At 40.5% G+C, this 27,939-nt stretch overlaps 1 protein-coding gene across 2 annotated transcripts in view; it reads right to left on the reverse strand.

Annotated features, from left to right (window-relative positions):
• ITPRID2 (ITPR interacting domain containing 2) overlaps positions 1–27,939 on the reverse strand; it is a 79,442-nt gene that overhangs the window by 47,492 nt on the left and 4,011 nt on the right. Inside the window, exons 4-7 of one of the 2 annotated variants that reach the window (XM_058189368.1) lie at positions 5,963–6,012; positions 4,893–4,949; positions 1,970–2,009; positions 698–796 (exon numbers count right to left, since the gene is read on the reverse strand). In XM_058189368.1, coding sequence (XP_058045351.1) covers positions 698–796; positions 1,970–2,009; positions 4,893–4,949; positions 5,963–6,012 — 246 coding nt within the window. Of the gene's footprint in view, positions 1–697; positions 797–1,969; positions 2,010–4,892; positions 4,950–5,456; positions 5,922–5,962; positions 6,013–27,939 lie in introns of those variants that run through there. The other variant, XM_058189377.1, reaches the window with a different exon arrangement.

The following is a 27,939-nucleotide window of genomic DNA, read 5'->3' on the forward strand; positions in this document are numbered from 1 at the left end:
AAAAGATACGGGGAGTGGAGATTAGGCTCCTAGCCTCCTGCACACACTAACCTTAATCCAGCATTGTTGTAATAACAATATGAGAAATGGTGTGCAATATAATATACTTTATACTCCACTTGATTTGCTCCCAAATTGTGCCTGGAGACTTTACAGATATAGTAGGTTATCCGCTCAAAATTTTTGCCTTCTAAAGCATGGGCAGTCAGAGAAATGCAGAATGAACCACACAGACCTGCTCTCTCCCTTACAGAAGATAAACTGAGCTCGTCTGCATGAAAACATAAGTGTAGAGTTATTTTGGTAAAAGAGGAGTGGTTTTCATTGCCATTTTCAAAATGTTTTCAATATGAGGACTCCTTGGGCCTCTCTGAGTTTGGCTGCATTCTTGCAGACATTTCATTAACCAAACTAGGTAAGATCATCAGTACTAGTGCTAGGACATAGGAACATGCATACTGCCATAATGCGCAGTATGCCAAAAGGTGACCATCATGAAATTCCAAAGGTGACCATATTTAATGTATTGCAAAACGAGATATCACCAAACTACAGACCCGTGGAACTGTGATAATAATGTAATGTAATAATGTATAAAACGTGGTTGTTTTTTCCCCCACCACCACCAGAATAAGAGATGGAATAAAAATAATAATCCCGCTGGTTCTTTACTCCCCCCTAATAATCCTTTGCTTACCTAGAAACAGTTGCACTGCTTTTTCCTGAGCCAGTGGAATTCATACTTCTCCCCCTCTGATGAAACTGAAGCCTCTTGTCCTTTGCCAGTATACTGTTGCTGACAACACAAAGGGAATTCATAATTACAAGGGTGGAGAGCTTGCCTCTTCCTTTAGGAATATCCCAAATATCCAACATTCTACTGCTCCGGTTTTTCTTAAATTCACTTCGGTTACAACAGCAGCTTTTCATTGTGAGCCTCATGATGCCTTCCAAACCCCACAACAGTTTCTTTTGCTAAAAGCACCCCACCTAGTTCTATTTACCACATCCAGAGAACTGCATGGATCTTCTGCTTTTTTTTTTTTTTTAGCTCAGCACAGAATTTTAGTTGGAAAGAAATTAAATATACAAGCACAAAAAGAATGGCAATTTAACAGTGCCCCTTATTTCCTCAGCTGAAGAGTAGAACCTTTTTCTTCCAGATGTTTTGGACTGCTGCTTGCAAGTTATTGGCTCGATGAAGAGCAGCATTACAGAAGGCAAGAAAAACAATGATGGGTTTCAGACACGAAAGCAGAGACAGGATTTTCCATTTCTGGACAAGGAAGGGGGTTCAGGGGAGGAAAATAGTTTTCTCCCTCTCCCATAACTCCATCGATCTGAGTTTAAACTAACACTACAGCTTCTTTTCAAAACATGGGACGCTGCATTTAGAAGCACAATTTGAGGGAATTTGAGGGTCACCCGCAAAGATTTCAAAGACTGTAAGTTACTCATCTTTGATTGATAAGTAAATTATGTACTGAGTTATAATCAGAATGACAGGTAAATGTGATTTATCTAAATCAAATGGGCTTTTCATATTTCTGTATAATATGGAAACACAACATGCTGCATTCTTGGCTTTTCTCAATGGTTGGAACTCCAAGGACCTTCAGTAACTACAGTAATGCAATGATGATGCAGTTACTAGACTCCATTCACCAGATCCTGGAGAGAAATTTTACAAAGGTGTCATAATAGGCAGTAGAAGTTCCATTTATCAGTTTGGGATCCGCATTGTGGTTATGGGGGTAAAAAGTGGACCATCTCACTCAGAATGAAAGAAAAATCCAAGGCTAACATTATGTAGCTGATCAAAAAGAAAGAAAGAAAAAAACAGCTCCTCACATCTGTGCCTCATCAGCTTATAGTCTTGATGACAAACTATTAAAATGAATTATGCTCATATAGAAAGATCAACTTCATGTCAGACATTACTCCAAAGCAAAAAAGTATGAATTTTTACCAGATTTCCATTTGTTCAATGCTTTGATGCAGTTGATTAGCTGGAAAAAGAAGATGGAAAAAGGAGAGAATGAACATAAATCTGTACATTACAAATTATAGAAACAAAAATGCTTGGTAATCATTAACAGAAATAACAAGCAATTCAATCACTTTTATTTTATAAATAGTATTTTGAAGGCATGTACGGCAAACTGTTTTTAGAATGAACTATTGGGAGAAATCTCAATCGGCTGGATTCATGCAATGTGTTGTCACAGACCGTGGTTTACAAGTCACAAAGGATGGGTTTACACATGATCCCATGCCACACTCATATAAATGGCATTGAGATCTAGTGCACTGGATGAACTATCAATAAAATAAGACTAGGATAAATATGTGAGCAATAGGTGACCCTCTTTCATTCTGAGCCTGAGAAAATGATCCACTGTTACAATTTCTAGCAAATCCCTTGCATAAATATTTATTTGGCATGAGGCAAAGAGAGCAAAAAGAGAATTCGCTTCATCCCTTTACCGCCAGTGTCCATAGGACTCATCTGTATTGTTCTCTGTAGAATGAAAGGATATCTCTCTATGTGCATGGTTGCTCTTGACTAAGTTGCATCTCCCAATGTTTATGCTTATATATGCAATGGGAAGCCCAGGGCAGAATAGATACACTCAGGTCTGGATTACGTCATGGGGGTGGGGCAAGAGAAAGAAAGAGAGCATTACAGTGGAACAGTCATAGCATCATTCTAGGCTGCTGCCCAAAGGGATTCAATGGGAACTTTTTTTTCTTCGCTCTACATTCCCCACTTGATCCAGCCCATTTGTCAACTCTCTTTCTTTTGCTGTTTTCTTTCCACAGACCAAGTTTGGCCCCATTCTGTTAAGTTGTTAAGAGTTTCTCTGCTGATGGAGAGTCCCAAGCCTCTCTACCTAATGTCCTCCCAACGTTCTATTGGGTTAAAAATAAGAGGATTGCAGTGCAGGATTTCTGTTTTATGATTAACACAATCATAGCTTGGTATTTTTGGCCTATATTTAAAATGTAGCACCTTAATTTCATCAGGACTCTGCAATCAAAACTAGGAGCATCCTTTCAAAACTAAAAAAAATTGTTTATAAACAAAAACTGAATAATTGAAACATTTTTAGTCAAGGAGAGATGCAACGAAAGGGGCATACCTAGAAACATTTAGATTTATTACAGATGTAATTTGATTAAAAAAATCCTGCAAACACACAAAAACGTGTTTGCCAATAACAGTGAAACAGAAACATCTCCAGTAGTACCAATTATTCCATTTTCCAAGTATCTGAAAAGCTGGTTTTAATACATATCTGATTCTAAGACACATACTGAGTATTCCAGAAGCTGAAGAGGCCCAAAGGTAAAACTTTGGCATGGCTCAGAACAAGCCATAAACATTTCACCATAACCTGGCATCTAATTCTTGAAATCTTTCTGTGCGTTCCACATGATTAATTATAAACAGAAATCAAGTAAATTCAAACAATGAGGCTTAACCCAAGTTTATTGTGAGAAACCTAATGCCAATATACTCTGATTTGGTGTTTATAAATCCCATAAAATATATCTTTTTTTAACGATTCTAGAAAATGTTAACAACATCCTCAACATTTTTCTTGCCAGAATCTGATCCCATTACTGTGATGGTGTAAGTTCAAATTAATACCAGACAGACATAATATAGAACCATTCTTAAATACTTCAGATTAGCTGGCAGGCTAAAACCAATCTCTTCAACACATAATATTTCAAAGCAGCCTTTCCCAAATTAATCCCACTTTCATATGCTGAGATTCCAACTCCCAGAATTCCCTATCCTATTTTTCTAGTTCCGAATATTGTGGCTGGGGAATTTTACAATCACATGGAAGACTGTTCTGGAGCACAGAAATACCTGATCCAATTGCTAATGCAGGTCTGCTAGGCAGATATTTTCTGTCCACTCTTGTCATGGAGGACAAAAGATACCACCTATTTTGCTCACTGCATTGCAGAGTATTTATATTATTGGTTAATAGCTATTAAAATTAAAAGCCTCATGCAACCATGGAGGTTGTCTTAGAGAGAAAAGTAAGAATAATGTTGTTGTCTCACAGCCCTAAAAATGCTTTTTCATGCTTCTCTCTGTGCTGGCAAGGAAGTCAGAACGAGACTAGGTTGGTGAATCAGGAGCTGTTAGGAGTCAGGAGCTGTTAGGCTTTGAAATAGCAATTTGTGGTTGACTTTTGTTGTTCAGGCTTGAAACATTGAGCAACTCAGTCTCCTGAAGTAACATTTTATTTTTCTATAATAAGAAGCATCTATCCGATCTGCAATAATAGGCTGTCGCACAGGAAATAATAATGGGGATAATGGGGACAAAATGTTTAGCTAAGTTATATCATGATTGTTTATTACCTAAAATCAGGTCATAAAAACACAAACGAGGCATGGGGAATAAATGATTCAATACCCTGAATCTTGAAAGTTTGTGGTTTAAAACACGTGAATTATCCAGCTGATGAAGAGCAAGTCCACGTTTTAATAAGGTAACTGATCTGGAAACAAAATAATTATTTTTACGGCAATATATCTGACTCCAAGAACAATCTGCATAATATTTTGGTTAATATTTAAATAGAGGGGTAAAATTTCAAGAAAGTTGTAACGTCTACAGAAACATAATATGTCATGAGTATACTTGTCTCATTTTGAAAACTGAAAAAGATTTGCAGATACTGTTATATTTTACTAAAAGATTTCTGACACATTTTTTTCAAGGATCGCTTCCTACCTTTTTATAGTAACAACTAGTAAGCTCACATGCTTCAATCAGAATAAAAATACACTGTTCAGTTTTAGAAAAGCAGAGTAGTTTTTTTTAAATTATTTTTTAAAAAGCATATGTTTAACACCACACCCACCTTCTGCTCCCAGAGACAAATCATCTTCAAAACTTCCTCCATTCCTCACCAGCATGCCTAAAAGAGATATCAGTTTGGCAAAATCAAAATCTATTGTTGTGGTTATTTTCCAGCAACACTGTCAATTGTAAATTTAAACAGTAACCATATTCTGGAATATCTACCGGTATTTATTTGCATCTCATCTTTCTTTTATAGCATTCCCTTCTCCACTTTCTTTCCTCGTCACAACAGCCCTGTGAAATACTGACCGACCCAAATTATATTAAGATTCCATGGTTGAAAATGGGTTTAAAGATGGTCCTTGTTCTAATCCCATAACCACCACATACACTAGCATATTGAACAATATGGCTTTTTACAGTCTAATAAGCCCCTAGCTGTTAGCACTGGCAGTTTTGAACAAAAATGACAAATCTTATAAGACATAAACTCTCCAGAGATATTGTCAAGCTAAAAAGAAAAAAGAGAGAGAGCAATTTCCTATCTACAAATGTCACATTTGTAAAACTTCTGATTCACATCAAAGATGGCACAAAGCTTTAACGTTTTGAAACTGCTTACCAAAAGTTTTAATCCTAAATATCATCTGGGAACAAACATTTCCTCTCATCCCTGGAAAATGAAATGAAAGAACTCCAGCTATTGCAAAGGCTTCTTCTCAGCTCTGTCACTACCTGCACATTCTTGTCGTACTTTGAACTTTTGCATTCTGCAGGTGGTAACTTTTCAGGTGTGGTGAGTTCAGTCTGAGCCAGTCAAGAAAGAGTGTACTGAAAGGCTGACCTACTTCACAATATGCTTCTTTCTCACTCTCTCCTTCCAACAGGGATAACTACACAAGAGTCTCACTTAGCTTTAGCAGGAGGGAGACACTGAATACTGTAAATACTTACCCCTGAACATCCCATTCCTTATCAGAAACAGTGCTGGGAGAGCAGGGACTCGAGATTCTCTTCACAACATCCAAACAGCTTTCAATTCAAACTGCATTTTGGAGAGTTATTATTCTTGTACTTTCTGCCCAACGAGCAAGAAAACAGAGAAGTCAGAAAGTGCCAGATACTTACCTTTTAATGCTGGGTTGCTCTGCTCATCCAAGGAAGCTCCCAATGGTGTTCTAAAACCACAAAAGAGATTAAAATATGCATGACTCCTTTAAAACTTGCTTCTTCACATCCTTCCTTAAAAAGCTGACTTTTTCACATCCGCCAACTCCTCTTCCTGAAATTGTGCGTGCACGCGTACATACAACTTACAAAGTCCACTCTAAGAAAATTAACTCTCTATACAGATACTAGTTGCAAAAGCCAATTAAGTCGAAACTACAAGAAGTGAACTGTTGGATCTCATTTCCAAATAAATATGAGCAAGATTGCACAAGCTCTCTTAAGTGTGGGCTAGCACAGCAACATAAAGGTGAAGAATTAGTCATGTTTTAAATGCCTTAATGACTCAGAAAGAAAATACATTAATTGAAAATTATTTCATATTTAAGAACACTTTCCTGCCATATTCCTATATCCAGTTCGGAAAGAGTGGACAAAATAAGCACACTTTAGATGTAAAATAGATCCACTCACCTACACAGCCCTAGGTTGCCACAATTAGAACAAGATGTGTCATTTTATTATATTCTGCCATTCAACTTAGTCTATAATTATAAACCACCATAGTAAACAACAAGCATCTAGTGGGGCTTATTTCTAGAAACATACCAAGTGGATCATAATGTTGTATTATGAACCCTTTGTAGCAGTGGTAGAATTCAATTTTTTTTACTACTGGTTCTGTGGGCATGGCTTGGTGGGCATGGCAGGGGAAGGATACTGCAAAATCCCCATTCCCACCCCACTCCAGGATAAGGATACTGCAAAATCCCCATTTCCTCCCCATTCCTGGGGGAAGGATATTGCAAAATCTCCAATCCCACCCCACTCCAGGGGAAGGATACTGCAAAATCCCCATCTCCTCCCCACTCCTGGGGGAAGGATATTGCAAAATCTCCAATCCCACCCTACTTTGGGGCCAGCCAGAGGTGGTATTTGCCGGTTCTCTGAATTACTCAAAATTTTCACTAACAGTTCTCCAGAACTTGCTGAATAGCACCCCTGCTTTGTAGGCTTGCCAACGGCCGTATCAATAAGCATGGAGTTTCTGAAAGTCACTAAAGCAGTAATACAGATGTGGTATTGAAGATACGATAGTCTGCTTGTCTGTTTACCCACTGCCCCAATTATGGCAAACAGACTTTATCTTGCCAAACAATGAAAGCAGGGAAGGTAACTTTGGAGCCCACTGGCCCAGAGAATCATGCCCATTCTCCCATCCCTTCAATATTTACAACAACAGTGAACCAAGTCACAAAGAGCTCCAGTAGAAGCTGTAACGAGAAAGCAGTTGGAAGGAATAAGGGAACAAAGGAAGAAGAAACTGGTCCTATTTCACATCTTCCCCCTTCATTGCTACTCCCAAATCTATCATAGCAGCCCTGTTGCTGCCAGCCTACTCTTCCTTTCATTAGTCAGAGAAGGCATATTTTCCCAGTGACTCCAGATGATCAAAGCCCCTTATGGGTCCTTGGACCCACTACTGTAAAAGGAAAGAAGGACCCATCCTTCTTCCTTCTCTCTCTCTCTCTCTCTCTCTCTCTCTCTCTCTCAATGTTGCAGAATGGGATGGGAGCCCAGCGCCTGAGCTCTTGCACCACTGGAAGACCCATCTGAAAATTCATAATTCCCCAACAACTCTATCCATATGTCGGTTTTTGTGTTACAGTACAATGCGTATTGGGAGGAACAAATACAACAGCTGTGTGCCATCTGTTCCCTTGTGGCAGCTTTTAAAGAAGAGGCCTTATTTCCAGGTCAACAGTTGATAACTCTAGGACTTCAGCAGCACTGCCAACTAAGGAAAACAGAAAACCAGCTTAGCCAGGCCTGCTCTAATCCCATCAACAGATGCCTGCTGCACAGAATTTAGCAGGTGGGTCTGTTTACCTCTGTGCTGTGAAAAGTTTCACCTGCTGGTATGGAGAAATCAACAAGTGAAAGTATTCACAGAACCAAGGCAAACAAGGCCAACCCTGCACACTAAACTGGATAAAGACAAAAGATACTGCAGCCAGTGAATCTGTCGGCAACTCAGCTCTCCAATTAAAAAAAAAAGAATCATCTTGGATTTGTTTTTACATGTATACACACTATATCCTTTAGTATGGCACACCAGACAAGTAAAAAAAACAAACATTTTGAAGTAAAATAATCTTTAATTATTACCATGGTAATTAAATCACAAAATTTACTACCCACTTTAGTAGATTATTTAGGCTGCAATGCTACACATATTTACCTAGAAGGAAACCATTGAGTTGGCACAGAAGACTGTCACCATAAACTGGTTGCTTATTTTCTCCAGATCATAACAGCCATTTTGTGCAATTATTTCTATGGCTTTCCCTGCCAAAGTCATTCAGGAAGAGAAGCATGGGGGAGAAACCATAAATTGTTTTCCTAATGTTGTTCCGTTAACACTGTTACAAATAAAAGTGGAGCGGCATGGAAACAGGTCTCCAGATTTGAACTGCACTTATTTAGAGTTTCGCCAAGTGCGGGATATAATAGATACAGTGATCAAAAAGGAGTAATACATTTGTTGATATGTAGATGGTTATTTTTATTCTTTATATGTATTTCATTAAGGTAAGAGAAATGTAAGTCATTGTGATTTTTCTTTCAAGAAGTGACTGAATGCTTAATGCTATGCCTAACTTAATGCCAAAGGCTTCCAGTTTCAATCATTACTTAAATGTAGCCTTATGGCTATGCAATCCAAGGCTTTTTAAAATGTCTCCATCCTTATCCCTTATCCATCCCTTATTCACTGCTCTGCATATATTCAGCTTGCTGAGTTTTGAAAAGTTTCTTGCTACTCTGCATCAAATATTTCAAAATCATGTGCTAAAGATTTGCTATCTTCTTAAGGACCAACATGGACAATTTTGGTTTTCAGACTGTTTTTTGTTTTCAGCTTATTTCTGATTCATTGCCTTTACTTGTAGCGGTAGTAAAATAGCGCAACTATCACTGACAAATCAAATCAAATCCCTTACTACAGACCAGTGATCCAGACTCAGGGGTGAAATCTAAAAATTTTCCCTACTGGTTCTGTGGGCGTGACTTAATTAGTGGGCGTGGCTTGGTGGTCAGATGGCTTGGTGGGCGTGGCCAATAACAATAAATAATAAAAATAATAAACAAAGTATATAAAAAAAATAAGAAGTACCAAAAACCAACTTTCACACTTTACACACACACAACACAACTGACTCACACACAATGTAAAAGCAGCTGCACTTCACACTTCACACAGCCACAAAAAGCTCAAAAACCAACTTTCACACTTTACACACACACAACACACACACACACACACACACAATATAGCTTTCTGAGATTTTGTGTGTTTATGTAGTTAAGAGTGAAACATTACAGAAACACACCAAATCTCAGAAAGCTGCACAAATTTTTATTTTATTTTATTTTATTTATTTTATTATTTTATTTTATATTATTTTATTTTATTATTTTATTATTTTATTTTATTTTATTATTTTTTATTTTATTTTATTTTATTATTTATTTTATTTTATTTTATTTTATTATTTATTTTATTTTATTTTATTTTGGACTTCAAATCCCAGAGTTCCTCAGCTAGCAAAGCCAGCCAGTTGATCACCGAGGAAATAGATTAGCTGAGCGATTGATGCTGTCTGGGTGAAACTGAAACTGCTTTGGACTGTGGCCATGCGTTCCTCAGTAATCAGGTAAGTGCCTTAGAATCTCTACTCTTATTTATTTATTTATTTATTTATTTATTTATTAAACTTTTATACCGCCCTTCTCCCGAAGGACTCAGGGCGGTGTACAGCCAAGATAAAAAGCAATAAATATACAAAGTTAAAAATCAATTTAAAATACCTATTCAATAGTGGCCGAATTAAAACCGTCAAATTGACCAACCTAAAATACCCCATATAAAATTACAGAAGATTTAAAAATTTAAAATTTAGAAATTTAAAAAATCTAAAAAATCAGTCCAGTCCCGCTTGAATGAATAAATGAGTTTTTAATTCCCAACGAAAGGTCCGAAGGTCAGATATTCGGCGCAAACCGGGGGGAAGGTCGTTCCAGAGAGTAGGTGCTCCAACAGAGAAGGCCCTTCCCCTGGGGGCCGCCAGCCGGCATTGCTTGGCGGACGGCACCCTGAGAAGACCCTCTCTGTGAGAGCGTACGGGTCGATGGGAGGCATAAGGTAACAGCAGGCGGTCCCGTAAGTACCCGGGCCCTAAGCCATGGAGCACTTTAAAGGTGGTAACCAGAACCTTGAAGCGCACCCGAAAGACCACAGGTAGCCAGTGCAGACTGCGCAGGAGTGGTGTTACCCGGGAGCAACGTGGTACTCCCTCAATCACCCGCGCAGCTGCATTCTGACTAGCTGAAGTCTCCGGGTGCACCTCAGGGGTAGCCCCATGTAGAGAGCATTGCAATAATCCAGGCGAGAAGTGACGAGAGCATGAGTGACCGTGCATAAGGCATCCCGGTCCAGAAAGGGGCGCAACTGGCGAACCAGGCGGACCTGGTAAAAAGCTCTCCTGGAGACGGCCGCCACATGGTCTTCAAACGACAGCCGTCCATCCAGGAGAACGCCCAAGTTGCGCACCCTTTCCGTCGGGGCCAATGACTCACCCCCAACAGTCAGCTGCGGTTGCAGCTGACTGTACCGAGATGCCGGCATCCACAGCCACTCCGTCTTGGATGGATTGAGTCTGAGTCTGTTTCTCCCCATCCAGACCCGTACGGCCTCCAGACAACGGGACAGCACTTCGACAGCTTCGCTGGGGTGGCCTGGGGTGGAGAAGTACAGCTGAGTATCATCAGCGTACAGATGATAGCTCACCCCAAAGCCACTGATGACCTCGCCCAACGGCTTCATATAGATGTTGAACAGGAGAGGCGAGAGAATCGACCCCTGCGGCACCCCACAAGTGAGGTGCCTCGCGGTCGATCTCTGCCCTCCTGTCAACACCGTCTGCGACCGGTCAGAGAGGTAGGAGGAGAACCACCGATAAACGGTGCCTCCCACTCCCAACCCCTCCAACCGGCGCAGCAAGATACCATGGTCGATGGTATCAAAAGCCGATGAGAGATCTAACAGGACCAAGGCAGAGGAGCAACCCCTGTCCCTGGCCCTCCAGAGGTCATCCACCAACGCGACCAAAGCTGTCTCTGTGCTATGCCCGGGCCGGAAGCCGGACTGGAACGGGTCTAGATAGACAGCTTCCTCCAGGTACTGAGGAAACTGCCACGCCACCACACTCTCTACAACCTTCGCGATAAAGCGAAGGTTGGAGACTGGACGGTAATTACCCAAAATAGCTGGGTCCAGGGAAGGCTTCTTGAGGAGGGGTCTCACCACCGCCTCTTTCAAGGTGGCGGGGAAGATCCCCTCCATCAAAGAAGCATTTATAATCCCTGAGCCAGCCTCGTGTCACCTCCTGAGTGGCCAGCACCAGCCAGGAGGGCACGGGTCCAGTAAACATGTAGTGGCATGCAGCCTCCCAGCAGCCTGTCCACGCCCTCGGAGTCACAGAATCGAACTCATCCCAAACGGTATCAACAAGACGCCTCAGTCATCTCATCCGGATCATCGCAATCTTGGTCCAAGCTATCCCGGAGCTGAGCGATTTTATCGTATAGATAACCGTTAAACTCTCGGCACGCCCCTGTAGGTCATCCCGCTCCCCCTGGTGAAGGAGGGAACGGGTTACCCGAAACAGGGCGGCCGGGCGGTTATCTGCCGACGCAATGAGGGAGGAAGCGTAGGAGCGCCTCGCCACCCTCAGTGCCACTAGGTAGGTCTTTGAAAAAGACCTAACTAGTGTCCGATCAGCTTCGGAACGGCTGGACCTCCAAACGCTCTCTAGACGTCTTCTCCGGCGTTTCATCTCTCTCAGCTCCTCAGAGAACCAAGGAGCTAATTGAGATCTGCGCCGGGTCAGAGGCCGCAAAGGCACGACACGGTCCAAAGCCCCAGCCGCGGCCTGTTCCCAGGCCGCAACTAGTTCTTCGGTCGTGCCGTGGGCAAGATGTTGTTTCTACAAGTAAGAGTACAAGTAAGGTTCTGCTGTTTTTTACTTTTAAAGGCCTGTTTCGGCTGAAGCAAAACCGGCTTTTAAAAGTAAAAAAAAAAACCTCTGCAGATGGTGCGGCTCAGCAGAGGCAGGGGGGGCGGGGCCACAGATTTTTGCTACCGGTCCTCCAAACCAGCTGCCGCCATCGCTACTGGATCACGCGATCCCGTCCGATCTGGGAGCATTTCACCCCTGTCCAGACTAAATAAAAATAAACAAAACCCAGAGAGTAGAGGTACAAAAGAGAGCATACAACACAAAATAGAGCATACAAGATAAAAAATATATACTACAATGCTTGCGCTATTTTGCTATCAGCAAAATGCATGTTTTACAAGCTGCAAAAACAAGCTTTGCAAGAGTTATTAATAAATTTCATATAACATTATTCAGTCCATCCCGGAAATGGAGTTAGAAGTTAAGAGCTCTTTGTATATTGCTTATTTGTAACCTATGACTATTATTAATTGTTGTACCTTATGATTCTTGATGAACGTATCTTTTCTTTTATGTACACTGGGAGCATATGCACCAAAACAAATTCCTTGTGTGTCCAATCACACTTGGCAATAAAAACTTCTATTCTATTCTATTCTATTCTATTCTATTCTATTCTATTCTATTCTATTCTATTCTATTCTACTCTACTCTATATGTCTTAAACAGCAGTGGGTTCCACTTACCTTCACTACTGGTTTGGAACTGTGAGCACGCATGCGTGCTTGCTTTGTGCATGGCACTTCTGCGCATGCGCAGAACCTTCTGCACATGCACAGAGCGTCCATGATGACTTCGGGGCAGATGGGCGGAGCTCCCGCCGCTGCCACTACTGTTTTGCCCCGAACCAGGGCAAACCGATAGAACCCCACCACTGGTCTCAACTGAAATGGCAATACAATAGAATATTAATTCATGTTTCAATATTGATATCTTCAAAAGGGCAGAACCCTTCCATAAATGGAATTTTACTACAAATCTTTTATTTGCGCTTAAACGCTTTATTGATCTACAGTAGCATACCAATCAGAGAATATTATTTTTGAATAGTAGAATTCCATAGAAATAAAACAAGCACGTGTCAGCTCCAAGATGACTATTACAGCTGAAATTTTGATCTGACTTCCAGTTTGTCTAATATTCTTCTAAAAGAGCAAGAGAACTTTGGCCTACAATTCTTATCACCCCTGGCTGGTGGCCTCACAGACAGGAGTTGAGATTCAGCCACATTTAGAAGCCAGTAGGTCCCATGTCTTCTGTTTGGGGGCTCTAGGTATTGGCATCAAAGTTGCAAGAAACAAGAACTTTTCTTAAGACAAGAGAAAATTAAAACACATATTAACTTTAGCATAAATTTAAAAACCCAGGGTTCATATTTAAAAATAAGACCCTGAGCAGAATCTCTTACTGTATCCTGGTAACCTCTGTAGGCTTTCTGCCAGCTGCCATGTCCTCAAAGTCCTTAAATATGTTATCATGCCATACTGATTACTGGGTTGAGTGAAGTAGAATAGTAACAAAGCAGCACAAGTCAATATTATACTACTAGTCATACAGGGAAGGCGTGTAATATGAAAAAGAGATTAAGCTGATTACCAAAGATCTGTTTCTCCTCTCAATTAGAATAGGAAGCTTTCGTATTTTGCCCTTCTTCATTCATTGCATCACACAGGGATAGGCAATCTACCGCCTCCGCAATATTATCCTACCAGTTCCAATATCAGCAGTGTCAACAATTTGGCATGTGAGAATTGTGGTTACAAAACCACCAGTTGTCTACTGAGGCGTGATAACATGTAAGTTCTAAATTAGATTAAAACCTGAGAAACAGAACAAGAAGAATTTGCTGACCGAGATTAAGTTATTCATGATGTTAGGTTCCTGTGAAATCAGTGGGATTTCAATAGCATGAATCCAGCTACTAGTATTTTAGTTAACAGTAACCGAAAAAATAGCTAGTCTACTGCATTTTTGTGGTCTTTCCTGAATCTTTTTGCTCATCCCGTTTCCAAAGCCAAATGCCGTTACAAAACTTGGCATCAGTTCCCTTATTTGGACCTCCAGAACAGTACAGAGTTGTCTCACTCATTTTAAGGGGACACTGACCGCAAACACTGAAGCAACAGCAGTAGTCTTTTAAACCCATCCCCTCCTTTTGAATGTGGACAGGAAATATCAAACCACCAAGGCACTTTAGCTAGGGAAAGGAGTGTCCAACCCCTGAAAACTGCTATCCTATGAAACTCCTGAGCTTTTGTATGTCAATGAAAGAAGACACAGTGGAGGGGGGGGGAAGGGTTTTTATTAAAAAGGTTTTCAAGCAACAGCCTTTCCAAACCCAGAATTTAAACAAAGGCACTCATTGTTTACACCATTGGCTTTTAATGGTTCTTTTAAAATTCTCCCCATTCTCTTTCCTTAATGGCCACTCCAGAGTTTCTCTGAATCCTTCCTAGGCAGTTGCCAATGATACATGGTGCTGGCTGGTAGCAAAATGGTAAGTGAAGTTGACATTCTCTCCCAGAAGCAAATCTTTCACCTCTAGAGTGGATTAACAGCTACAAGCAAAACCGCTCTGTCAAACAGCCTCCGTGTATTTCCTACACAGGGGGGAGGGGCTGTAATTTATCCCATTACAATGAAAGCAGTGAGAGAGAGAGAGAATATATATGTTTGAACACAGGCAATTTATGTGCATAAAAAGCCCTCAGAGGGCCCAGCTGGACAAGTGGAATATTTAGAAATGAGTTACTTCACAGCAGTTGCTTAAGTCAGCCGAGCCCCTTTGGAAGTGAATTATTTGACTGAAAAGGAAGGCTGGTTCAGGAGGAGGAAAAGTCTTGGTTATTTTGCACTTGTTTAAAACAACTTGTTTTGCAGATGGGAAGGAAGGGGGGAGGGGGAGATCTTTCCTTTGCATTTAGCTAAGCAGGCACCCAGAAGTGGAATGCAGAGACAGAAAGATGATTATTGTAAAGCACAGACTGAACTGGGAAACTAAAATGTCTTCACATAGCTGCAGAACCAATTTCATGTCTTATTCTAATGCTCTAGCAGGGTAACTGTTGCAGTCACCACAGGAAAGAGTTGGTGTGTATAACACAGTGGTTTTATGAACAAGTGCTAATAGGATAATGTATCCAATTACTGTCCTGGGCTAAGGGGCATATGATCATTTTTTCCCCAAAGTAGTCAAATTTGTCTTCTAGGGCATAAATGCTGAAACATGCCTTCTGAGGGCCAGGAGAGAAGTCTCTGAATATCCAAGCATGGATGGCAGCAAAGTCCCACTTTGTATTAGCAAAGGCACTCTTTAACTGAAAACAAATAAACGAAACAAAACAAACTCTGTCCAATCTGCTGTATATTAGAACAGTTACACAACAGCTGCTTTATTTTAATTGGCCTGCAAAGAAAACTAAAGCTCTGTGATGCAAGAGAAGTCCAGTTTGGCCTGTTTGCAGCCAAATACCTGTCTAAGCTAGGACAGCACTTCTTAAATCCATATGTTTCCAATATCTATGATAGCAGTTCCAAGAGAATCCACAAATGTTTTAATCCTGGGTTTTTCAAATTCCATGGACCCCTTAAGATTTTGTAATAACTTCATGCATTTCTATGAGATAGTAAAGCCAGATTTACTAGCCAGATACTAAAGGCAAAAGGAAAAAAGGGGAAAAAACCCCATTCAAATGCAGCCAATTTTCATTCATAGCAGGGTTACTTCTTGATCAAGGTTTCTGAGTTTCTTTTTAAAATATAACAGATTCTGTGGCCTAAAATTTGAAAACTCTAATTGACAAATACACATTAGTGTTTATGATTTGTGGCATATCAATAATCTGGGAATATGATCAAATATAGGCAGATTTGCCCATGGTAGTTTTGTTTCTCTGATTAGATAAGAAAATCTCTTTGAAATGGTGACCCAAAGAATCATTAGTTGACTAATTATTACCAAGAAGATCCGAAGTCACATCTTGCATCTTTTTGCTTTCTTTTCTCCCTGTCTTGCACTTTAAGTTTTTTCTTCGATTTTGTTCTTACTTTGTATTAGTTTTGATCTTCTTTTTCAATGTATAAAAAGAGGTTTATTCGATATTGTATCATATTCAGCCTGGGAATGATCACCAGATTTTTAAACCCAAGTCCAGCTGTTTTAGAGATGGCAGGGACTGAACTTGAGACCATCTACATCAAAACATATATTCTACCACTGAGCTATTGTTATTTAAATGTTTCTCATCCTTTAAAAAAAAAAACTCTATAAAACAACATACCAACTTATCCTTATTTATATTTACAGTCGCTATAAATGAGAAGTAACCAATACATTCAGTCTGCCTTATCTTTCTCACTAGGGATTTAAAAGATACCAACTTTTCACATTGACTAAAGTGTTACTTTGCTCCCAGGCTATAATTAAGACATCCAATTTGTTCTGTTGCAGACACTTTACAAACTGCCCATTTGTGGAAACATTTACACATTTCCTATGTACTTTCCAATTAAAATGTCCCCCCCCCTTTTTTTTTTCTCCTCTGCTATGGCAATGAAGGCTCTCTCACCCCACCTCCTAAGAGGTTTAGATAATAAAAATAACTCCACATTTAAGGTGGAGGACTTCCTTGTTTATATTTCAATGTGGGTTAAAAAAAAATCTAAGGATATGGTTAATTTAAAAAAGAAAGGAAATAGGCAAGCAAGCACTTTTAAAGTTCATCAAGACCTCTCAGAAACATATACAATAGGCTATATTAATTTAAGCAAGTACTTGAATGCTTTTTTAAAAAACTTATTTACTAATAAATATGTCCTGCTGGATTCCAAAGGCTTTACCAATCATTTTTCATACAATATTCCAGTAAAAAAGTTATTTATAAAAACATCTTACTCCCAACCCCCATCTCAACTTATTATCAGGAAATAACTCATTCAGTTCCAGCGAAATTGCTTGTTTTCTATAACAGCTACACAAATTTAGAACACAAGGACAAGAGAGGAAATTCTGCCCAGCCTTGATATCACAGCAAGGAAATGCATTATAAATTCAGATGAAAAGCACCAATACGGGGGCCAAGATAATCATAGATCCACAGACAAATTGCAGTTCCTCCTCCTTAAATTGATGATGATGGATTGGGAATAGAAATGATCCATCCTTTCCAAAACTCAAACTTACTGGATTAATGGTGGTGAACCTGTGACCCTCGAATGTTTCTGAACCATAAATCCCAGCACTCCCACTCAGTTCAGTGAGAAAAAAAGGATGTTGAGAGTTATAGTCCAGCACTATCACTGGCTATTTAGTTTTAGCTTTTACTAGGGCCCTTTGGTTAGGATAGCTGAATGCTAAAGAAGAGAGCATTTTAGTGCTGGTATAGAAGGAATGATTATGATGAACAGATATGTATTGTTACTATATGTGCTCATATTATAGTGGGATTAGTTAATGTAATATAATGTGTTTGATTTGATGTAGAGGTCCACTCCAGAAGATCCTGGGCAGCTTAAAAAAATCCACCCAAAAAATCTATTAAACCCACATAGATAGGTAATCCAGACTGTCAAGTAGCACAAACAGTACAAAATAAGAGAGAGCCCACTAATAGATAATTAATTATTAATCCCAGTTTGGGAACAGAAGCAGGTTATAAGATCTTTCCAGAATGCCAGGAGATTATACATTATACATATCTGGGGGATAAATGCTGTTCCAGAAGATAGGGGCTGTGATTGAGATGGCACGCTTTCTTAGTCCCACAAGCTGGCAGCATTAAATTGGCGGGATTTGAAGCACATCCAGTCTGCCCAAATGTATGGGGAAGGCAGATGCAATTGGAGATAGGCCATCCCTCAGATAACTAGGTCCTACTCTATGAAAGGTTTTGAAGATGGTAACCAGTACCTGGGATTACACCTGGAAGCCATTTGACAACCAATGCATCTCAGGTAGCAGCAGGGACACATGGGCCTACTGTGGAGTGCCTGGTACTGCTTGCACTTTTGCATTTTGTACCAATTGTAACTTCTGGATGGTCTTCAATGAATTATGGTGCTTATACATATATTATATTACAGTCTTCCTGGTTTATTCCCCAATAAATTTTCATCAGTTAGCAGTATAGTATTAGTAGAAGTAATAATATCAGCAACAATAATTTTCATGGTAGAAGGGCTCTTTTGCATATAGGCAACATAATCATGTTAACTATGAACCCAAACATACCGTATATACGCACGCTTTTGTGCTGCGGCTTATACTCGAGTCTACCCTTGCAGAGCCGACCCAGGGAGAGGGTTTTTTGCCCTCGGGAACAGCTGGGCCGGCAGGACGAGCCCAAATGCTGCCGGCATGCTTTGCCAGCTCGGCCGGCTCGTTTTAGGCGGCGGCTGCCCTCCGGCGTTTGCTCCCGCCGCTTTTTGATGGGGGGGGCGGGGGTGGGCGGCGGAGGGGGCGGGGGGCGGAGGGGGCGTTCGACATTTTCGCCCCCCTCTCACTCGCCCTCCTCTCGCCCTCGGTGGGGCGGAGGGGCGTTGTCACCTCGCCCTCCTCTCCAGCCGAAATTGAGTGCGGCGGCAGTGGGGGTGGGTGGGTGGGGAGGCCGCCGTGAAGTGCCGGCTGGGGAGCCCGAGCCAATCCCGGCTCCCCAGCCGGCACTTCACGGCGGCCTCCCCTGCCGCCGCACTCAATTTCGCCGGAGAGGAGGGCGAGGGTGACAACGCCTCCGCTGGCGAGAGTGACAAACAAATAGAGTTCTTCTGCCCTTGGCGTTTGTCACCTCGCCCTCCTCTCCAGCCGAAATTGAGTGCGGCGGCAGTGGGGGTGGGGAGGCCGCCGTGAAGTGCCGGCTGGGGAGCCCGGGATTGGCTCCTGGGCTCCCCAGCCGGCACTTCACGGCGGCCTCCCCTGCCGCCGCACTCAATTTCGCCGGAGAGGAGGGCGAGGGTGACAACGCCTCCGCCCCCACCGCGGGCAAGAGGAGGACGAGTGAGAGGCGAAAATGTCGAACGCCCCTCCGCCTCCGCCGACCACCGCCGCCGCCATCAAAAGCGGCGGAAGAAAACGCCGGAGGCCAGCCGCCGCCAAAACGAGCCGGCCGAGCTGGCAAAGCATGCCGGCACTTCAATCCCGGCTCCCCAGCCGGCACTTCACGGCGGCCTCCCCACCCACCCACCCACCCCCACTGCCGCCGCACTCAATTTCGCTTTCGGAGAGGACGGCGAGTGTGTCAAACGCCAAGGCGAGAAGAACTCTCTTTTATTTGTTTGTCACTCTCGCCCTCCTCTGCCTCCTCTCGCCTCGGAGGGGCGGAGGGGCGTTTATCCTGAATACATCCCAATAAAATGCAAAGGTTTCAAAGCATGTTTTGGAAAAGCAGCGAGGATGGGGGAGAATGCTGCCTTGAATGTGAAAAGAAACGTGGAAAACTCCAACTACAGTATAAAAAAAACATTTGCACTCAGTACTTTTTATTTTATTTTATTTTTGCCAAGTTTTCCCCAGGGTTTTTCCCTATGGAAATTGGGGAGGTGGGGAGAAAGAGGTGAAAAGAAAAGCCTCTTGGAAAGCGGAGAAATACGGCAAGAACAAAACAATTTCTCCCGAGAGGGGGCAGGAGGAGGAGGAGGAGGAGATGGGGCATTGCAAGCTAGGGTGGGAAGAAGGAGGAGGAAGAAGAAGGAGGCAAAAGAAACCGACCCTCGCAGATCAGCAAATTAGCTTTCCTTCTCCAAACCAATTTTTTAAAAAAAACCCGTTCTACCCAGAGCAAATGGCAAATAAGCAGCCCGTTTTGAGTCTGATTATTGTTTCATGGTGGTTGCCCTCTCTGATCTCCTTGTACATGACAAGGCACCTCTAACCCAGCGCTTTGTGTTTGTTATTGGTAATTCTCCTCTCCTTCTTCCATTGGAGTCCTCTCCTTCCTTTCCGAACGGGCGGGCGATTTACCTTCTCTGCCTCTTTTATTTTCCTGGAGGTGGAGGTGTATTCCTAAGGATGCCTTCAGTGCTGGGGAAGGAGCCGATCCATGGAGGGAGGGGCGACGCTGCCGAGAAGCCGCTGCTTACAGAGGCGAAAGAGCCAGGAGACCTTGGCATGGGTGGGCGGCTGGTGTAAGGCAGGGCAGAACCTTCGACCCGCAAGGATCCCGGGAGGTGGGGGACGAAAGAGAGGCAGAGAAGGAGGGAGGGAGGGAAGGAAAAGAAAAGAAAAGGGGGAGTGAAAATAAGAGCAGTCCGAGCAATAAATAAATATTGCTGGGCTGCTTTCCAAAAATCCTCAGCACGGAACTAAAAGTTGCAAGTGTTTTGTGAGTTCAAACAGTCCCTTCCAGACTAACACGTTTCATTAAAAGATACAAAGTTTGGTAAACTGAAGCTCGCTCTGTCCAATGCAAAAAAATCATCATCATCATATAATAATAATAATAATAATGATAATAATAATAATAATAATAATGATGATGATAATGATAATAATGATAATGATAATGATAATAATAATAATAATAATAATAATGATGATAATGATAATAATGATAATGATAATAATAATAATAATAATGATGATGATGATAATGATAATAATGATAATGATAATAATAATAATAATAATAATGATGATGATGATGATAATGATAATAATAATAATAATAATAATAATAATAATAATAATAATAATAATAATAATAATAATAATATTCAGCCGTGCTTCGCTTTGATGGCAGCCTGACGTAAAATGGGGGGCAGGGGGATACATACACGGTTAGGGAAAAATAACAAAACAATGTTTTGGGCTCAATTGCAGTCTTAAATTGAGGACTACCGGTACTTGCAATTTGAACCTTATTGGACACTTCATTCCTGGAGGGTTTTTAAAGAACAGACTGGACAATCCTTTGTCTGAAACAGTATAGGATCTCTTGCTTGAGGAGTGGGGACTGGACTAGAAGATCACTGTTAGTTTGGGATATGTTCAGAGCCCACACATCTGATGACATAAAAAAATTGGCAAAGTCATCTCAAGTCACTTTGGCCGTTATTCCAGGTGGGCTTACATCTGTATTGCAGCCCCTAGATGTCAGTTTAAATAAACCTTTCAAGGACCATGTGCGAAGGATGTGGCATGAATGGATGACATCTGGTCAAGCTCGTCTGACAAAAGTTGGAAATCTGAGAAAGCCAGACATAGAACTAATAGCACAGTGGGTTCGTGATGCATGGGAAGATATTCCAGAGGACATGGTGCAACGTGCCTTCAAGAAATGTGGCATTAGTAATGCTATGGATGGCAGTGAAGACAGCGCATTGTATGAGAGTGACAGCAGTGATGATGACGACTGTGAACTCAGTGATGACGACAACGATATGCGGATAACATCACAGAAGCTGAAGTAGCTGAAGCTCTGTTTGGACAAACAGATGATGAGGAGGAGAACTCCAGTTTTGAGGATTTTAGCTCGTTAGCTTGGTTGCTGTTACTTTTAAAGATACTGTATTTTTGATACCATATTCTTTTTGGGGACCCCCTTTTGCACTTTTATTGTTTTTCGTTCAAATAAATATTCATGTTATTTTACTTGGCTCTATCTTTATTTTTTACATTGACCAGTAGCTGCCTCATTTCCCACCCTCGGCTTATACTCGAGTCAATAGTTTTTCCCAGTTTTTGTGGTAAAATTAGGTACCTCGGCTTATATTCGGATCGGCTTATACTCGAGTATATACGGTACTTTTAAATAATTGGATCTAGGAGAACCGTAAGTGCTGAAGACATCTTTATGTTATAACTCTATAAATATAGCATTTATTTATTTATTTTTTAGAAACCCTACTTGCTCCAATATTTTCTTACATCAGCGCATATGAAGAAGCATATCAAATCAAGAAGATTTTTCATTATTATTTTTTTGTATGGATGCAATTTAATTTTAAGATACTAGATGGCTTAAAGTCCAACTCTTTGCATAAGATACTAGATGGCTTAAAGTCCAACTCAGGAGGGAGTCCCACAGAGATTCATTTCCAAATAAGAATACATATGGAAAGGAGGCTTAAGCATGCTTTGCCACAGCAGGTAACATTATCTAGCTGACCCTGGTTCAGATTGAAAAAGCTAAGCAGAGTTGAACATAGTTAAACACTAAGAAGTCAATTTGGCCCAAGGAAATCTTTATTTAAATTTGCCAATTTACAAAGCCTGCTAATATTCAGTGGATTGCTTTTGCTCTTGCACCCTGCAGTCAAATGCAGTCAATCTTATCTGCAGTCAAATGCAATTAAATCTAGCTGAAACAATTTCAGTTCTATACAGTGACATATGCCTAAAATAATGACATCATTCAGTTCCCTTCAAAATTCTAGTACTATTTGCTGCTATAAGGAGAAGAATATCTGTTCAGATCCTTTGAGTTTTTTGAGCTCGTAGTTGTGTGGTATTATTCTGCTCTATTGGGAACTATTTTGGTTCTGCAGAGATGTTCGATATCTCCCCTAAAAATTAACAATTGATGACAAAATTCTAAGTCCCCCTGCAACATCCCTGTCACTTATTGGGTGCTTATGGAGATTCCATGGCAGCATATAAGGCAGATACAACTCTACCCAGGTACAGTGTTTTTGTCACTCTATTCAATAATGTGCACTAGCGGAAAATACTTAGATTAAGGGTTTTTCAAAATCAGTCTTGAAAAGGTTTAAACATCTGAAAACTACAGATGTCAATTTTCTATCTTCCCTTTAACAATTATAATATTTCATTTTCTGAGCAAAAAATATGCTGAGCAAAACAAACAGGTTGAGTATCAGTCTGCCATACAACTATTCAAAAAAGAAGTCCACAAAAATTGTGAATATTGTGTGGTGGGTATCATGATTTGTTTAAAAAGCATGCAACCTTACTGCCTTTTCTTGCAGACTGACAAAACATCTTAATCTAATCTAGTACTCCAATATTCACGGCTATTAAAATGGGATATATGTGTGTGTGTGTGTGTGTGTGTGTGTGTGTGTGTGTGTGTGTGTGTGTGTGTGTGTGTATGTACGTATTTGTTTTCTGAGTATATATATATATAAATAAATAATATATATATATTTAATAAATAATAAATAAATAAATATGTACCATAATTTTCAACTCAAGGTAGTAAACAAACCTAACACTCCTGTTTCTATTTTTATTTTCCCCACAACAACCACCCTGTGAGGTAGATTGGACTGTGAAAGTGACCAGCCCAAAGTCACCCAGCTAGCTTACACACCTAAGGTGAGACTCCTGGTTTTTAAGCCACACCTTAATTACTACACCAATGCAACTAAAATAAAAAAGCCACGGTATGCAAAATGTCCCAGATAATTTAGCCTCTCCTATCTGCTGATAGACTGGAAAAGGCCCCATTTTGTAATCTCAGAGTTTCTGCCATTCAGTAAAGTGTAACATGCCTCACCCTGGCAATTTCCAAATGTCTTAGAGTACCATTCCTATTATCCCTGTTGAGCACTCCTATTGTGGCTGAAGGTAATAGGAATCTGAAGAGCACAGGCTGAGCAGGTAGGTACAAGTCATGCTAAGCCAGTGAATAAATGGAGGAAATTACAAGTAGACCTCAACTTACAATCAAAATTAAGCCCAAAATTTACAATGCTAAGTAAGACAGCTGTTAAGTGAATTTTGCCCCCTTTTATGGCTTTTCTTTCCACAGTTGTTAAGTAAATCACGGCAGTTGTTAAGCTAGCAACATGGTTGCTAAGTGAATCTGGCTTCCCCATTGACTTTGCTTGTCACAAGATCTCAAAAAATAAGCACGTGACCCCGGGACACTGAAACCGCCATAAATACATGCCAGTTGCCAAGCATTCAAATTTTGATCACCTGACCACAGGGATGCTTGTAAGCGTAAAAAAAAGTCATCAGTCACTTTTTTCAATGCCACTGTAACTTCAAACGGTCACTAAATGAATAGTTTAGTTTAGTTGAAGACTGCCTGTATATAGGAACCATATAGGAACCAAAAACCAGAATGAAAGATGGAGTTCACTGGGTGAGTCAGGGCAAATCACTGAGTTGCTATTGTGTGGGGGGAAAAAACTGGAGGAAACAGTACTAAGTATGTATTACCTGCTTACCATCTTTAGCTCTCAGAGGAAATGAAGGTTAAAATTTAGCAATTTGTTAAAAACATGACATCTGACATACAGAGAAACACTGTCTGCTACTATTAGGAAATGATAAAAATCAGAGTTTTTAGGGAGTTTGGATAACTAATAGGGCAAGCAAACCATAGAACTGGAGGCTAGGAAAATAATAAGATGATTGACCACATTGGACATTTTATAACAGATAATAAGATGAGACAGTCCTCTCATATGCTCCATTTGAAGCTCCTTAGAGAAAGGGTGGAACACAACCACAGTGCATTTTAAAAAATATGACTAACCAGCCAAATGTTTGGCTGCTGTCTTTGGTGGCTTCGGCCTCAGACCACACTGACATTTTATATCATCTACACACACTCAAGTCATTCTAACATAAAACTTTATGCCTTTCTCTCTCACACACAAACTGACAATAAATGCATACATTTACATACATTCATCAGGATGGAATCCTATGCATGAGTCACAGAATGAAATGTGAATATTTTAAATTTATTTTTAAAACCACCCAGTGGTTTTAGACTGCTGCACACAAGTAAACCAATGGCAAAAAAAGATATGCAATTATAAAATGAAACATAAGCACACAAAAAAATCCACTTCAAAGAAAAAAGATGATTCCAAGCAAGCTTCCCGCCCCCCCGCCCCACACACACTGGAAGACAGGATTTCATAGAGTATCTAGACTTGCATTTCTAATTGTTCTGTGTTCTTTGATCAAATCCTCCATCTTTTTTTATTTCCACACGAAAGGAAGGAAGGCAAAACAAAGTATCTGATTGTGCTTTTTGATGAATAGTGATGGCTGTTGTCCATCTGAAGAATCACAAAACATGGACTACACTTTAGTTGAAATCTCATCGACAGATGCAGACTCACAGACTGTTTAGAGCAGGGGTCATCAATCTTTCAAACCTCAGGGATCACTAAATTCATAATTTTAAATCCCGTGGACCACTAATATGATCTGCCTAATGACCAGCTGTGTGGGCGTGGCAAAGTGGCCATGTGACTGGGTGGGCATGGCCAACTCGATGTCACTCATGTTGAGGGCCACTTCTCACCTCCCTGCCCAGACTCCTTAGGGCCCCAACAGGAAGCCTTAGTTGGAGCTAATCAACTACCACGAGAAAGAGTTGGCAAAACAGCTCAGTTCAAATTGGATCTGACCAAGAAGGAAGCTCAGCAGAAGCACCTGAGGACTAGGAGCATAGGTTTTCCAAGCAGAAGGAAGACCTGCGGGAGTGCAAGGCCAGGTACCGGCACCTGGAGGCTTAATGGGCTGAGATGGTCAGCCAATTCCAGAACATGATGCTGTCCCACTGGAACGAAGCCCTCTGGCTCCTTGCCACTAGCGGTGCTACCCCCCAGCCTTCACCCAAAGCCCCGCACCAAGAGGCTGAAGCAGACCCCAAGTCAGAATTTCTGTCCCCCTCCAACCTGCACAAAAAGACCCTGAAGAGGGAAACTCTCTGCAGCAACACAAACGTTCATTGCACATATCCGTCCCAGGGGCTGTAGTTTGAGGACCCCTGATTTAGTGCAATATAAAAAATGCACGTTTTCTCGTGGACCACCAGTTGGTGACTGCTGGTTTAGAGCCATGGGACTAATATATATATAAGCAAGGGGTTAGTTAGTACACTGGTGGAATGAGATTTACAATACAGGAAAAATGTACAGGATTATATTATAAATCCATTAGATTTTTAAGCGCCACAAAACTCCTTGGATTTCCTTGCTGAAAAGAAACTATGTGTGGAATTTTATATATGTATATAATTCTCCTATTTTTCCCATAACACAACCACCCTATGAGGTGGGTTGGGTTGATAGAGAGGGACTGGCCCAAAATCACTCATCTGGCTTTCAGGCCTAAGATGGGACTAGAACTCATAGTCTTCTGGTTTCAAGGTCACTGAACCAAACTGGTTCCAAACTACACCAGAAATATAGATAAATCTAGAGGACTTTTTGTTGCAATTCTACTTTAATAAACATGCTATGTGCAGAAATATTTAATATATAATTCTCTAGAATAGATGAGTACAGTGTATCTGATTGGACAGGACAATAAAATGAACTTTCCTGGTTGTCACCCAGGCACACGAAACCAAAACTTTCATCTTCTGGAACTACACAATCTTCCTCAGGACCAATATTCAAATGTCTTACACTATTCCAATTAGTCATCTTATAGACCAATTTCCCAAAGCATGATGCTCCCTTATGCTATTGGAATCTCACATGTTTAGAACCTCCATTTAAGCAAGGGCACTTTCCCCATCTGTATGACACTACAATTTCCATCATCCTCTACTCATCTAACAAGTCCTTTGCTCTGTAAGAATAAAAAAGTGAATGATTATTGAAATGAGCCAGCAAGTCATCAGAAAGTAAAATGCAATGTTCCGCCTTCTCTTTCTCATTTCATTCTGGATGATACTAGAGTTTATAATTGGTGAGATATTCCAGATTTAAATTCCAAGCTGTCAGTCCAACACAAATGTTAAGCCTTTTTAATTCCAGATTCCTCAGTATGAATCATACAGTCATGTTTGAGACTATAGAGAGTTAAATAGCATCCTAAAAGAAAAAGATAAGATCTTTACTGAAGTAAATGTTAACAACTCCTGTTTATTGATTAACTGATTATTTTACAAATGTGTATGTAACCTATCAAGATCTGGTTTTCCGAGGTGGTTTACACCACATTAGAATCAGAAAAAGTAGTTTTAGTTCCCATTTACTAAGAAAGCTTTTAAAAACATATGAATGACAGTTCATGCCCAATTTCAAATGGGATTCCTAGTGGCCTTATATTTAAGAAACCAAATCTTGCCCAACTCTCGGAAGTTTTCTCAAGGCTGTATCATCTCCTCACAGATCATTCACATTAGCTAATAATTAATATTGCTAATTTGGCAGCATACCCACAGCATTGCTGAAATTAAATCAGAAGCCTTCATTTCAAACAAATTGGGTTTTTTTCATACTGGGATTTGAATGAGGAAGTGCTAAATGTCATACTTAGATGTCTTTATAGACTGTATATGAATTTCTGTTTCCATGAGTGACTGAAATAATACGATATATGATTATTTCAGTCACTCATATGAATAATCATATTCATTTTACATAAACACAATAGAAAGACATCAAAAGGGACAAAATACACTATGAAGATTACAACAGATATGTAAAAGCTCTGGAAAAAGACAAAACTGAAAGATTGATTATATCAGTTACCACATAACAATATAGGAATTCTGCAAAAACAAGATTATCCAGTCCTGAAATTGAACAAAATAAAATAAAAGCAGTTGATTTTCAAGTTTTTCAAGATTTCTAGATTATTTCACTGCAAAGACCTTAAGAGTTTCATTATGTTTTTCTTGAACCTGACAACACAGTACCCTTGTGTCAGTTAATATTAGGGAAATAGTTTCCTCCAGAAAGAAAAACAAAACAAAAAACACAGCTCTCTTTTTTCAGTGGCCATAGCAGACAATATCCCTTTTAACCAAAAAAGATAAGACTGCTTTTATTACACAACAAGCCATTTTGGGACAAAGGAAGCAATAACTTTCATGCTACATTCAACAGAGAGTCCAAATATGGTCACAATAGAGAGGTGGGTGCATTTATTGAGTAGACTGCTGTAACAGCCTGTATTAAATAAAACATCAAGGACTGTTG

This window comes from Ahaetulla prasina, chromosome 1 (genome assembly GCF_028640845.1).
Source record: "Ahaetulla prasina isolate Xishuangbanna chromosome 1, ASM2864084v1, whole genome shotgun sequence".
NCBI classification, from domain to species: domain Eukaryota; kingdom Metazoa; phylum Chordata; class Lepidosauria; order Squamata; family Colubridae; genus Ahaetulla; species Ahaetulla prasina.